The sequence below is a fragment of the Procambarus clarkii genome, chromosome 10 (genome assembly GCF_040958095.1).
Source record: "Procambarus clarkii isolate CNS0578487 chromosome 10, FALCON_Pclarkii_2.0, whole genome shotgun sequence".
NCBI lineage: Eukaryota > Metazoa > Arthropoda > Malacostraca > Decapoda > Cambaridae > Procambarus > Procambarus clarkii.
The window spans coordinates 54,232,322-54,248,545 of record NC_091159.1 but is presented as its reverse complement, the minus strand read 5'-3'; the positions used below and the strand labels follow the sequence as shown (position 1 = coordinate 54,248,545).

The window sequence follows — 16,224 nt, the reverse complement described above, 5'->3', positions numbered from 1 at the left end:
CACCTACACACACACACACACACACACACACACACACACACACACACACACACACACACACACACACACACACACACACACACACACATACACACACACACACATATATAGAGGTGACAGCAGAGGAGGTAATGAAACAGTTGACAACACTGGATGCAACTAAAGCAGTTCGACCAGACAAAGTATCACCGTGGATACTAAAAGAAGCAGGGCAGGCCCTCAGCGTGCCTCTGGCAATGATCTTTAATGAGTCACTTATGTCGGGAGAATTGCCCAGTTGCTGGAAGATGGCAAATGTCGTGCCGATCTTCAAGAAAGGCGATAGGGAGGAGGCACTTAACTATAGACCTGTATCACTGACAAGCATCCCCTGTAAAGTACTGGAAAGAATAATTAGGCTACGACTGGTTGCACACCTGGAGAACGTTAGGTTTGTGAACAAACATCAACATGGGTTCTGGAAAGGAAAATCGTGCCTAACAAACCTTTTTGGAATTCTATGATAAAATAACGAGGATAGGACAGGACAGAGATGGTTGGGCAGACTGCATATTTCTAGACTGCCAAAAAGCCTTTGATACAGTACCGCACATGAGACTGCTGTTCAAGCTCGAGAGGCAGACGGGGGTGGGGGGAAAGGTCCTAGCATGGATAAGGAACTACCTAACAGGAAGGAGCCAAAGAGTTACGGTAAGGGGCGAGAAGTCGGACTGGCGAACAGTAACAAGTGGAGTACCACAAGGATCGGCGCTGGGACCAATTCTGCTTCTAGTATATGTTAATGACATGTTTACAGGAGTAGAGTCCTACATGTCGATGTTCGATGTTCGCAGATGACGCAAAGTTGATGAGAAGAGTTGTGACAGATGAGGATTGCAGGATCCTCCAAGAGGACCTGAATAGATTGCAGAGATGGTCAGAGAAATGGCTACTGGAGTTCAACACGAGCAAATGTAAAGTTATGGAAATGGAACTAGGAGATAGGAGACCAAAGGGACAGTACACAATGAAGGGGAACAGCCTACCTGTGACGATGCGAGAAAGAGACCTGGGTGTGGACGTAACACCTAATCTATCTCCTGAGGCACATATAAATTGGATAACGACAGCAGCGTACTCTACACTGGCAAAAGTTAGAACATCATTCAGAAACCTAAGTAAGGAAGCATTTAGGGCGCTTTACACTGCCTACGAGAGGCCAGTCTTAGAGTATGCCGCCTCATCATGGAGTCCCCATCTGAAGAAGCATATAAGGAAACTGGAAAAGGTTCAGAGGTTTGCAACAAAACTCGTCCCAGAGCTACGAGGGATGGGGTATGAGGAGCGCCTGAGGGAATTGTGCCTTACGACACTAGAAAGAAGAAGGGAGAGGGGGGGACATGATAGGAACGTACAAAATACTCAGGGGGATTGACAGAGTGGACACAGACGAAATGTTCACACGGGACAGTAACAGAACGAGGGGACATTGTTGGAAACTCAGATGAGTCACAGAGATGTTAGGAAGTTTTCTTTTAGCGTGAGAGTAGTGGGAAAATGGAATGCACTTCAGGAACAGGTTGTGGAAGCAAATACTATTCATAATTTTAAAACCAGGTATGATAGGGAAATAGGACCGGAGTCACTGCTGTAAACAACCGATGCTCGAAAGGCGGGATCCAAGAGTCAATGCTCGATCCTGCAGACACAAATAGGTGAACACACACACACACACACACACACACACACACACACACACACACACACACACACACACACACACACACACACACACACACACACACACAGTTCATAATAAACGACTAGCACAAACACTCTAGAAAAGCAATAAATTGATTTGGAGAGGACCTGCAGGACAGGAAACAGGTCACAAATGGAAGACGTCGCAGGAATGTGACGCTGGAGTTCCTTCCCCCCCCTCCACCCCCCTCAAGGCTCGATCCTGGAACCACCAGTTCCCCCCACCCTCCACCCCCCCCCCCCCCCCAAGGCTCGATCCTGGAACCACCAGTTTCCCCCCCCCCCCTTGTGTCTGAACGACCTTCCCCAGGGAGTGGCCTGTTACATGTTCCTGTTTACACTCCACACATACATAATGAAGACTATAACACCCGAGGAATGCCGACAATTACAGGACGTCCTCCACAAACATTGGAAGTAAAACAAATGGTTCTTTTACGTTAGTTTAAATTTCGGGCCATTATAGGACCCGCGACCATAAAATTGGACTTCATCATTTACTACCACACAGAATGGACTGTTGTTTTAATACTCAAGAACTAACCCGGTAAACTAAACCCAGCACACACACACACACACACACACACACACACACACACACACACACACACACACACACACACACATACACACACACACGTAAGACTGGGCCCCTGACAACATTGTTTTCGTATACAACCCCCCCCCCCCGTGGGGTCACCTCCAGCCAAGGGCACAGGTGAGCCCAACCCGTCCAGTTACTAGCCAGACTCAAAGGTGCTTCACTGGTCCATATGAGTAACCTACACGCCATCTGCAGGTCCCATCAGTAACTAAAATTAACGAGAGATCATTGGGTATTTACATATATACATACAAACATATATTAGCTGTACCTTGGCCACGTGTTGCTGTGGCTCAGAAACGCACGGGCGTTGCCGAGCCACAGGAACCCTCCCCCGTCATCTCGTCCTCCCCACCATTCCCCACTCCCTCGTCCGATGCGTTCCCAAATGATCTGATGTTTTCATCAGATAAATGGGAACATCAAATGATCTGATGTTTTCATCAGATTAATGGGAACATCAAATGATCTGATGTTTTCATCAGATAAATGGGAACATCAAATGATCTGATATTTTCATCAGATAAATGGGAACATCAAATGATCTGATGTTTTCATCAGATTAATGGGAACATCAAATGATCTGATGTTTTCATCAGATAAATGGGAACATCAAATGATCTGATGTTTTCATCAGATAAATGGGAACATCAAATGATCTGATGTTTTCATCAGATAAATGGGAACATCAAATGATCTGATGTTCCCATCATTGAAAAATAAGAACAGTTAAAAAATAGAAATGAAAAAACAATGAAAAAAATAAAAAATAAACTATACTCTATACGAAATGAACGGTATGGTAAACTATACAGCTCAATTCCAACGCAATGTCACAAAAATTAATTAAATCAAAAGGAAAATCTATCGAAATCTATGACAATTCAATTTAACAATGCAATCTAAAACATTGAAATGGAATCGTAGCACATTTAGCTATGTTGTGTTGCTTTTATATCCAACAGATGGCGCTGTTTTTCAAACAAAGCATGTTTTTACCTGTCACAGGTGTGGCATCTATTTAGTAGGTATATAAAAACACGCTCGTATGCAAATGGAACGTTGTCTCAAAATTTCAAAGCAATTGGTGAAGAACTTTAGGAGATAAGCGACTTTGAAGAAAACGAACATTTAAATTTATATATATAAATATATATATATATATATTAGTATATTTTGGTAGCAGTCTTTCCTGTAGACATATATTATTAAATATGACCGAAAAAGTAAGATTAATAATTCTAACACGAATTTTCTCAATCTTTCGTACATTACGCTTCACTGTTGGAGGTAAATCAAAAATCACTTCTCCAAAATTCATTTTTATTTCTAGTCTGACACGACACGGGCGCGTTTCGTAAAACTTATTACATTTTCAAAGACTTCACAAATACACAACTGATTAGAACTTGCGTTTCTCTGATTTTATATCTACATTTGAGTGAGGTGGGAAGGGTGATGTGGCATTAACACAAGACAGAACAATAGGGGATATTAATAGGGTATTAAAAGTATCAACACAAGACAGAACAGAAACAATGGGTATTGAATAGAAGTGTTTGTAGAAAGCCTATTGGTCCATATTTCTTGATGCTTCTATATTGGAGCGGAGTCTTGAGGTGGGTAGAATATAGTTGTGCAATAATTGGCTGTTGATTGCTGGTGTTGACTTCTTGATGTGTAGTGCCTCGCAAACGTCAAGCCGCCTGCTATCGCTGTATCTATCGATGATTTCTGTGTTGTTTACTAGGATTTCTCTGGCGATGGTTTGGTTATGGGAAGAGATTATATGTTCCTTAATGGAGCCCTGTTGCTTATGCATCGTTAAACGCCTAGAAAGAGATGTTGTTGTCTTGCCTATATACTGGTTTTTTTGGAGCTTACAGTCCCCAAGTGGGCATTTGAAGGCATAGACGACGTTAGTCTCTTTTAAAGCGTTCTGTTTTGTGTCTGGAGAGTTTCTCATGAGTAGGCTGGCCGTTTTTCTGGTTTTATAGTAAATCGTCAGTTGTATCCTCTGATTTTTGTCTGTAGGGATAACGTTTCTATTAACAATATCTTTCAGGACCCTTTCCTCCGTTTTATGAGCTGTGGAAAAGAAGTTCCTGTAAAATAGTCTAATAGGGGGTATAGGTGTTGTGTTAGTTGTCTCTTCGGAGGTTGCATGGCTTTTCACTTTCCTTCTTATGATGTCTTCGATGAAACCATTGGAGAAGCCGTTATTGACTAGGACCTGCCTTACCCTACAGAGTTCTACGTCGACTTGCTTCCATTCTGAGCTGTGGCTGAGAGCACGGTCGACGTATGCGTTAACAACACTCCTCTTGTACCTGTCAGGGCAGTCGCTGTTGGCATTTAGGCACATTCCTATGTTTGTTTCCTTAGTGTAGACTGCAGTGTGGAAACCTCCGCCCTTTTCCATGACTGTTACATCTAGAAAAGGCAGCTTCCCATCCTTTTCCGTCTCGTAAGTGAAACGCAGCACGGAACTCTGCTCAAATGCCTCCTTCAGCTCCTGCAGATGTCTGACATCAGGTACCTGTGTAAAAATGTCGTCAACATACCTGCAGTATATGGCCGGTTTCAAGTTCATGTCGACTAAGACTTTTTGCTCGATGGTACCCATGTAGAAGTTTGCAAACAGGACACCTAGGGGAGAACCCATAGCGACCCCATCTACTTGCTTATACATGTGCCCATCCGGGCTCAAGAAGGGTGCCTCTTTAGTACAAGCTTGGAGTAGTTTCCTCAGAATACTTTCTGGCATGTCAAGAGGAGTACAGGCTGGATCACGATACACTCTGTCGGCTATCATTCCGATTGTCTCGTCCACAGGTACGTTGGTAAACAGCGATTCTACGTCCAACGAGGCTCTTATCCCTGTGGCCCGTGCGCCCCGCAGTAAGTCCACAAATTCCTTTGGAGACTTCAGGCTGAAGGCGCAAGGAACATAAGGAGTCAGCAGGCCGTTGAGTCGCTTCGCCAGTCTGTACGTGGGTGTGGGTATCTGGCTAATGATTGGGCGAAGTGGGTTTCCAGGCTTGTGCGTCTTGACATTTCCATACGCATATCCAGGTTTATATTCCCCAATGATCTTTGGCAGGTGGAGTCCGGATTTCTTGGCGTTCACAGTTTCGATCAGTTCGTTGACCTTTGCTTTTAAGACCGAGTGAAATGGCCCGGAAAGTAGAGTTGGAAATTCTGTTGGACGACATATTCGACCTCGAGACACAAAAGAAGGTCACTACCAAAGATACCTTACAAGCAGAACTTATTGCAGAAGGAGGAAAGAATCGAGGCAACTACAGAAGCACCATACTGTCCCCCGAGCTTAAAGCGGCAGCCAAAAGCCTTCGTGAGAACAAGGAGATAGTTGTCAGGAGAGGTGACAAGTCGCCAATATATGTCATTCTTAAAAAAGACGAATATCTGGCGAAAATGAACATCATACTCTCTGACCAAACTAAGTTCCAAAGGGTAACGAAGGACACTACAGCCGAATTAAAAGCAAAGGTCAACAAACTGATCGAAACTGTGAACGCCAAGAAATCCGGACTCCACCTGCCAAAGATCATTGGGGAATATAAACCTGGATATGCGTATGGAAATGTCAAGACGCACAAGCCTGGAAACCCACTTCGGCCAATCATTAGCCAGATACCCACACCCACGTACAGACTGGCGAAGTGACTCAACGGCCTGCTGACTCCTTATGTTCCTTGCGCCTTCAGCCTGAAGTCTCCAAAGGAATTTGTGGACTTACTGCGGGGCGCACGGGCCACAGGGATAAGAGCCTCGTTGGACGTAGAATCGCTGTTTACCAACGTACCTGTGGACGAGACAATCGGAATGATAGCCGACAGAGTGTATCATGATCCAGCCTGTACTCCTCTTGACATGCCAGAAAGTATTCTGAGGAAACTACTCCAAGCTTGTACTAAAGAGGCACCCTTCTTGAGCCCGGATGGGCACATGTATAAGCAAGTAGATGGGGTCGCCATGGGTTCTCCCCTAGGTGTCCTGTTTGCAAACTTCTACATGGGTACCATCGAGCAAAAAGTCTTAGTCGACATGAACTTGAAACCGGCCATATACTGCAGGTATGTTGACGACATTTTTACACAGGTACCTGATGTCAGACATCTGCAGGAGCTGAAGGAGGCATTTGAGCAGAGTTCCGTGCTGCGTTTCACTTACGAGACGGAAAAGGATGGGAAGCTGCCTTTTCTAGATGTAACAGTCATGGAAAAGGGCGGAGGTTTCCACACTGCAGTCTACACTAAGGAAACAAACATAGGAATGTGCCTAAATGCCAACAGCGACTGCCCTGACAGGTACAAGAGGAGTGTTGTTAACGCATACGTCGACCGTGCTCTCAGCCACAGCTCAGAATGGAAGCAAATCGACGTAGAACTCTGTAGGGTAAGGCAGGTCCTAGTCAATAACGGCTTCTCCAATGGTTTCATCGAAGACATCATAAGAAGGAAAGTGAAAATCCATGCAACCTCCGAAGAGACAACTAACACAACACCTATACCCCCTATTAGACTATTTTACAGGAACTTCTTTTCCACAGCTCATAAAACGGAGGAAAGGGTCCTGAAAGATATTGTTAATAGAAACGTTATCCCTACAGACAAAAATCAGAGGATACAACTGACGATTTACTATAAAACCAGAAAAACGGCCAGCCTACTCATGAGAAACTCTCCAGACACAAAACAGAACGCTTTAAAAGAGACTAACGTCGTCTATGCCTTCAAATGCCCACTTGGGGACTGTAAGCTCCAAAAAACCCAGTATATAGGCAAGACAACAACATCTCTTTCTAGGCGTTTAACGATGCATAAGCAACAGGGCTCCATTAAGGAACATATAATCTCTTCCCATAACCAAACCATCGCCAGAGAAATCCTAGTAAACAACACAGAAATCATCGATAGATACAGCGATAGCAGGCGGCTTGACGTTTGCGAGGCACTACACATCAAGAAGTCAACACCAGCAATCAACAGCCAATTATTGCACAACTATATTCTACCCACCTCAAGACTCCGCTCCAATATAGAAGCATCAAGAAATATGGACCAATAGGCTTTCTACAAACACTTCTATTCAATACCCATTGTTTCTGTTCTGTCTTGTGTTGATACTTTTAATACCCTATTAATATCCCCTATTGTTCTGTCTTGTGTTAATGCCACATCACCCTTCCCACCTCACTCAAATGTAGATATAAAATCAGAGAAACGCAAGTTCTAATCAGTTGTGTATTTGTGAAGTCTTTGAAAATGTAATAAGTTTTACGAAACGCGCCCGTGTCGTGTCAGACTAGAAATAAAAATGAATTTTGGAGAAGTGATTTTTGATTTACCTCCAACAGTGAAGCGTAATGTACGAAAGATTGAGAAAATTCGTGTTAGAATTATTAATCTTACTTTTTCGGTCATATTTAATAATATATATATATATATATATATATATATATATATATATATATATATATATATATATATATATATATATATATATATATATATATATATATATATATAAATATATATATATATATATATATATATATATATATATATATATATATATATATATATATATATATATATATATAAGCAATCCCACAGAGGATCTGATTACAATGTATATTACCGGACAGGATGAAACGCTTGGGCAGGTTTCCTTGCACCTCATACAAATATTCCCCCTAGCACTAGTAAACAGATACTCCGGAGTTATGCAACTGTTGTTTGCCGCTTCTGGCGGAAAGTATATTATAGACCATATGCCTAGAGAAATCTCAACAAACATAAGAGGCTTCCTATCCCCCCAACACTGGCACTCCATAACTCCAGACACATGGGGTGTATAAGGATATCAGGGGGGGATAAATCCGACACACATGGGGGTAGTGTATGAGAGTATCAGGTGTAAAACCCCCCGACACAGGGATAATATTGTCGGGTTTACCTCAGGACGCAGCCGACACGCCGACGGTGTTGTCGACTCAAGGTCACTATCGCGGGGCGGGCTAGGCTACCTGTGGCGGTTGTGTGTTGTTCCCTTGGTGGGCTACACTCCCTCACACACCTCTCTCTCTCTCTGTTGTGTCTCTGTGTTTCTGTCTCTGTCTCTATGTCTCTCTCTCTCTCTCTCTCTCTCTCTCTCTCTCTCTCTCTCTCTCTCTCTCTCTCTCTCTCTCTCTCTCTCTCTCTCTCTCTCTCTCTCTCTCTCTCTCTCTCTCTCTCTCTCTCTCTCTCTCTCTCTCTCTCTCTCTCTCTATGTCTCTATGTCTCTCTGTCTCTCTATGTCTCTATGTCTCTATGTCTCTCTCTCTCTCTCTCTCTCTCTCTCTCTCTCTCTCTCTCTCTCTCTCTCTCTCTCTCTCTCTCTCTCTCTCTCTCTCTCTCTCTCTCTCTCTCTCTATGTCTCTATGTCTCTCTCTCTCTCTCTCTCTCTCTCTGTCTCTCTCTCTCTCTCTCTCTCTCTCTCTCTCTCTCTCTCTCTCTCTCTCTCTCTCTCTCTCTTTCTCTGTCTCTCGCTTCGGTACCTTGGCGGCGCTGTGTATGATACAATATGTTAATTCTCTGAGGTTATAAGAATTTCTTCCTCGCTCCTTCAGGCCAAGCCTCCTGGGATTCCCACCTTGCTTGCCGTGACCTCTGGCTCTGTGGTGGTGGTGCTGGTTGAGTTGGTGATGGTGCTGGTGGTGCTGGTGGTGGTGGTGATGCTAGTGCTGCTGGTGGTGGTGCTGGTGGTGGTGGTGGTGGTGGTGATGCTAGTGCTGCTGGTGGTGGTGGTGGTGATGCTAGTGCTGCTGGTGGTGGTGCTAGTGGTGATGCTAGTGCTGCTGGTGCTGGTGGTGGTGGTGGTGCTGCTGGTGCTGGTGGTGCTGGTGGTACCCTAAGCGCTATCTACTCAGCCGCGAGGCCCCGTTCTATAATATTCTATATACTCTATCCATGTATTCTATAGTCTTATATATTTTTCAGTTTAAGGAGCCTCTCATTGTCCACCTCGTCTATCCATTTCTCGAATAGTGATGGGATAGTTTCCGTAGCCTCGACGCGTCCCTTAACCCTCTGGGATGTGCCACTAATCTTGGAACAGACCTTTGTCCTCTTTTTTTGTCACTCTTGTGCTTCAGAAGGTGCGGATTCCCGGCCGGCGCTGCATGTTCTAGTATTGGTGTAACGTAGGTTGTGTAGATTGCCTTCTGATAGTTGATATTTCGGGTGTTAAAAATGATGCTCTGATGTTTGGCAGCTTGGCATATGTTGCGGGTGTTGGTAATATATTCACTCGCCTTCCTTTCTCTTCTGTTCACTTCGTTTCCCTTACCTGTTACCTTCTTTCCCTTACCTGTTACCTCCTTTCCCACCTGTTACCTTCTAGGTAACGGGTAATTTATTCATTCCATTTCTGAAGTTTGTATCAAGGTCTTCCTGTAATGTTATGCATCCCGCTCCCCGTCTCGGGTTTTTAGGCATGCCCCTCGGGACTGGCCTCACGTAGGTGAGACCAGTCCCTTCACTATGCAGTCCTATTGACATTTAATTCAGAAAAACTCGTGAAGAAACATGAAAGGGGCAGACATTTGTAACGAAACTCTTCTAAGAATTACGTGGGATAGGCCTTGCGACCCTAGAAAACAGAGAGAGAGAGAAACAGAGAGAAAGAGAAACAGAGAGAGAGAAAGAGAGAGAGACAGCTATTCTATAATATACAGACATGGGATCCCTTGATTGTTTATTGTTTCAAGCGTAGGTTTGACATACATATGAATGAATTTGGGAGGATATAAATAAGCGCTGCCTCCTATGGCCTAACAGACCTTCTACAAATTCCTCCAAACCTTATACCAATACCAACAAACTCCTCCATAAACTACAAAACAACACCGACCTATATTTAGCGCATGTCCCCGTACGGCCACCAGGACGGAGTAGCATGACGGGAAGCGACCTCGCCCCAGCCACTGCGCTTCCCGCTAATATATTCCCATTCGAAGAAAGCGAACGGAGGCGGCGAGCCACGGAAACGTTCGCTGCAACACAGTTGACCCGGAAGGATGGTCTCCGGTGCATGTTGATGTGGGCACTTTGGGGGGTAGAAATAGTCTAAGCTACTCTATCCCTTTGAGATGTATTTATTGCTTATCTCAATGAACATACTTGAACTTGAACTTGATGTGGGCACGTTGGTGGGGGCTATTTAGGTGTCGTCGTTGTCATACTGAAGAGGACGCTCAGTGCTTTCACTTGTGGCGTTTGCGAGATATTTATTTGTTTTGAAAGGTGTCATATGTCTCGATATATTTATGACAGGTGTCATATGTCTCGATATATTTATGACAGGTGTCATATGTCTCGATATATTTATGACAGGTGTCATATGTCTCGATATATTTATGACAGGTGTCATATGTCTCGATATATTTATGACAGGTGTCATATGTCTCGATATATTAATGACAGGTGTCATATGTCTCGATATATTTATGACAGGTGTCATATGTCTCGATATATTTATGACAGGTGTCATATGTCTCGATATATTTATGACAGGTGTCATATGTCTCGATATATTTATGACAGGTGTCATATGTCTCGATATATTTATGACAGGTGTCATATGTCTCGATATATTTATGACAGGTGTCATATGTCTCGATATATTTATGACAGGTGTCATATGTCTCGATATATTTATGACAGGTGTCATATGTCTCGATATATTTATGACAGGTGTCATATGTCTCGATATATTTATGACAGGTGTCATATGTCTCGATATATTTATGACAGGTGTCATATGTCTCGATATATTTATGACAGGTGTCATATGTCTCGATATATTTATGACAGGTGTCATATGTCTCGATATATTTATGACAGGTGTCATATGTCTCGATATATTTATGACAGGTTGTCACGTCTCGATATATTGATATATTTGTTCTGATAGGTGACATATATCACATAAACGTCAGCTCTAAGTATGTGCAATATAGTAGTATATCTGCTTTGACTGGAGTCATATATCGTAAGAGATTAATTTCTGGTATGCGCGACATACGTACGTTTTCTTATATTCATATACTGTATATCGTGCTCTTAAATTCTCGAACATTTAGTAGTAGAAAATCGCTTGTGTGTGTGTGTGTGTGTGTGTGTGTGTGTGTGTGTGTGTGTGTGTGTGTGTGTGTGTGTGTGTGTGTGTGTGTGTGTGTGTGTGTATTTTACTCTTTGTATTTTACTTGTTCATATCTTTAAATATCAGTTCCAGGAAATTGATAATCCCAAACAGCATTAACCAGTTCATTATTTGGTCGCACCTGCGTGCATAAGGAGCAGTCCTGAAGCCACATACTATTGATGGCATTATACAACAAAATAATAATAAAACACCCTTCGCCACTCTCAACATAAAGGCCACACGACACACAAAACTATTTAATAATCCATTTGTGACATCAGGATGTCTTTGGGTCATTGATGCGATAAAGGGACATCCGTGGCCGGGGTTTCCTGCCCTTGTGGGCGACGTCAGTGCTGTCATCGGAAGTACCAGGTTACGAACGGTGTAACCCCCACACAAAAGTGACTTACTTGAGCGAGTGTGTATCAGTGTGAGTTACAAAGGGACACACAGACGGGGTCCCACTAAACGCTCTCCTTGTCTGTCCCACAGACGGGGTCCCACTGAACGCTCTCCTTGTCTGTCCCACAGACGGGGTCCCACTGAACGCTCTCCTTGTCTGTCCCACAGACGGGGTCGCACTGAACGCTCTCCTTGTCTGTCTCACAGACGGGAATATAACAGGTATAAGCAAGAAACGATTGTATGAGACAGGGCGCTCGAGGCTGACCATCACACCACAATGGTTCTCCGCGATAACAACCTGCCGAAACTATGCTTCGACAATCCTTTGTACAACACGGAGGGCGGCGCCTCGAGGTCCGGTCCCTCTCCCAAGGCCGAGCTGAAGGTGTCGAAGAGCGTCAGCGTCGTTAGCACCAAACCAACTGACCATCCCGGGGCCAAAAAGCGCGCCTCGAATATGAGCCACGCGGAATTCCAGTCGTTCTTCATCAAGGATCCGTCGACGCCTTGCAAGCAGAGTCCGCAGATCTTCATGCCGGCGGCCACACTCACGCCGGACTGCGACGTCGAGGAGCACATCATTGAGAACATCAGGAATCGCGACTTTTGGTCCAGGAGATCGCGGAATAACCCTTTCACGCGGCTTCGAACCTCCGAGGTTCGGCTCTCGAAGCGCACTTCCTCACCTGCGCATCTTTTGGTGCCCGGCCAGTGCTTGGAGGCGGAGGAGGAGCTGCAGCTGCCCTCTCCCTCGACCATCTCGGCCGCAGATGAGGACGAGGAAGCCATCGCCTCGGAGATGATGCTGGAGTCTCAGAAGGAGACCAGACTACGACATAACATCACCTGGATGAGAGACTACCTGTCCCAGGTGTCTGAGGCTGACGGAGGCACGTTCTCCCTCCTCCCTTTCATCGCCGCCATGCGCAACAAGGTGAGTACCTCATGCTACTTTCACAAATCCCTATGCCTCTTTGTTCTGTTTACTTAGTGTTAAAGACCTTTTTCTATGCCGCAAGAAATATAAAAATTACACCCGGGTCCTAAAAGTTTATGAGTCACTTTTCCACTCGTTCGAGCAGGGGAAAATCCACATCTTGGGTGTGGGATTATGACTGACATTTTACCGGATGTTCCGCTGGGTGAACGCCCATTAACACACCAAACACGCGAATGATGTGGTTTGGGCCGCGTCACGTCTGTGAACATCTCATCTTGGCTCCGGGATGCTGCCGCCGCACGGGGCTGATGCTCTGATGTTTGAAAGGTGTGTGTGTGTATGCGCGCGCTAGTCTGTATGTTTCTGTATCTCTCGTCTCATCAGACTCTGAAAATGTCTCGTATTTGCCATACAAGTTGCACGGCAGAACGGAAGCTTGCAGTTACCATGTTGACATAACTTTGCTTCTGTACGGACAGACAAATACATGACTCAGTTGGGAAGTTCTTTGTGTGTTTGACAATGCTTCGACGCGGGTTAAAAATGGCTGACACGCTCTGACAAACAATGTGTTTAAAAAAGGGGGGGTTGCTCTCTTATTGATTAGAGATAATAAACTGCTTTTGTTTTTTGCTTGTTTATCCCTAAAAAAAAGAAACTGCTTTTGTTGGAATGCATATATGCACGTAGAGAATATATATATATATATATATATATATATATATATATATATATATATATATATATATATATATATATATATATATTGGGCCCCTCTGACGCGGCAGCAGGCCTATATACAAAGGGGACAATTGCATCTTCCACATAAGATTATTTATATAAGATATTAAATATTAAATAAGATAACATCAGGATACGTTAGGTTGGGCTCTGCTTGGGGTCTTGAAGTTAATGCTAAGTTAGAGAAGGTTAGACTAAGAATATGATACATGGTTTAGGATTGGATATCACAATAGGACACTAGATGATGGTATCCTATGTTAACTAAGAATAGCATACATTATTAAATTAAGTGAGAATATGGTTAGGATTGACTGGGTCAGCAAATACCACACTTGCATTAATATCTACAAGTGTTTACAATAAGAAATATATAGTATTAACCTTTAGTTGTCTGGTCCTTGTTAGGCATCATTTGGACTATGTAGTTACGTTTTGGTCTCTACTGTAACATGAACACAAATTCCCTCCAACGCGACAAAGTTAATCCCAGAAATTAGAAACCTCCCATACGAAGAGGTTATCTATCTTGAGATGATTTCGGGGCTTTAGTGTCCCTGCGGCCCGGTCCTCGACCAGGCCTCCACCCCCAGGAAGCAGCCCGTGACAGCTGACTAACACCCAGGTACCTATTTTACTGCTAGGTAACAGGGGCATAGGGTGAAAGAAACTTTGCCCATTGTTTCTCGCCGGCGCCTGGGATCGAACCCAGGACCACAGGATCACAAGTCCAGTGTGCTGTCCGCTCGGCCGACCGGCTCCCCCGCTCGGCCGACCGGCTCCCCGGTCGAGAAAGCAAGTAAAAGTACAGTCACTAGAAAGGGTGAGATGAAGGGAATAGATAAATCAAAGGGTTATGACAAGAAGGAAAAGATTAAGGTGCTAAATATATTTATACAAAATAGGATACAACACAATGGATATAAATTTGAGAAGTTTGTATGCAGGAAAGACCTGGGTAAATATTGGTTTGGCAATCGCTTGATTGTTTCAAGCGTAGGCTAGACGTGTATGTAAATGAGTTTGGGTGGATATAAATAGCAGCTGCCTCGGATAGGGCCTTCATCAGTGTTCCCAGATCCTCTCATTAGCCCTCGTAAACACCTCTTAACACCTCATCACCACCATTCATAACACCACTCAACACCTCATCACCACCACTCATAACACATCATCACCACCACTCATAACACCACTCAACACATCATCACCACCACTCATAACACCACTCAACACCTCATCACCACCACTCATAACACCTCATCACCACCACTCAACACCTCATCACCACCACTCATAACACCACTCAACACCTCATCACCACCACTCATAACACATCATCACCACCACTCATAACACCACTCAACACATCATCACCACCACTCATAACACCACTCAACACCTCATCACCACCACTCATAACACCACTCAACACCTCATCACCACCACTCATAACACCACTCAACACCTCATCACCACCACTCATAACACCACTCAACACCTCATCACCACCACTCATAACACCACTCAACACCTCATCACCACCACTCATAACACCACTCAACACCTCATCACCACCACTCATAACACCATTCAACACCTCATCACCACCATTCATAACACCATTCAACACCTCATCACCACCACTCATAACACCACTCAACACATCATCATCACCACTCATAACACCACTCAACACCTCATCACCACCACTCATAACACCACTCAACACCTCATCACCACCACTCATAACACCACTCATAACACATCATCACCACCACTCATAACACCTCATCACCACCACTCAACACATCATCACCACCACTCATAACACCACTCATAACACATCATCACCACCACTCATAACACCTCATCACCACCACTCAACACATCATCACCACCACTCATAACACCACTCATAACACATCATCACCACCACTCATAACACCTCATCACCACCACTCAACACATCATCACCACCACTCATAACACCACTCAACACATCATCACCACCACTCAACACCTCATCACCACCACTCATAACACCACTCAACACCTCATCACCACCACTCAACACCTCATCACCACCACTCATAACACCACTCAACACATCATCACCACCACTCATAACACCTCATCACCACCACTCATAACACCACTCAACACCTCATCACCACCACTCATAACACCTCATCACCACCACTCAACACATCATCACCACCACTCATAACACCACTCAACACATCATCACCACCACTCAACACCTCATCACCACCACTCATAACACCACTCAACACATCATCACCACCACTCATAACACCACTCAACACATCATCACCACCACTCATAACACCACTCAACACCTCATCACCACCACTCAACACATCATCACCACCACTCATAACACCACTCAACACATCATCACCACCACTCATAACACCTCATCACCACCACTCATAACACCACTCAACACCTCATCACCACCACTCATAACACCTCATCACCACCACTCATAACACCTCATCACCACCCGCTGCTCATACCCATTTAAAGCGATTACATAAAAACAAATTATATG

General features: G+C 44.3%; 1 protein-coding gene across 1 annotated transcript in view; it reads left to right on the top strand.

Moving 5' to 3' along the window:
* Positions 1-11,953: 11,953 nt before the first annotated feature.
* Positions 11,954-16,224, top strand: part of LOC123774752 (NADPH oxidase 5) — a 44,935-nt gene continuing 40,664 nt past the window's right edge. The window contains 1 exon segment of the mRNA XM_045769316.2: positions 11,954-12,899. Within this exon segment, the coding sequence (XP_045625272.2) occupies positions 12,243-12,899 (657 nt within the window). The 5' untranslated portion in view covers positions 11,954-12,242.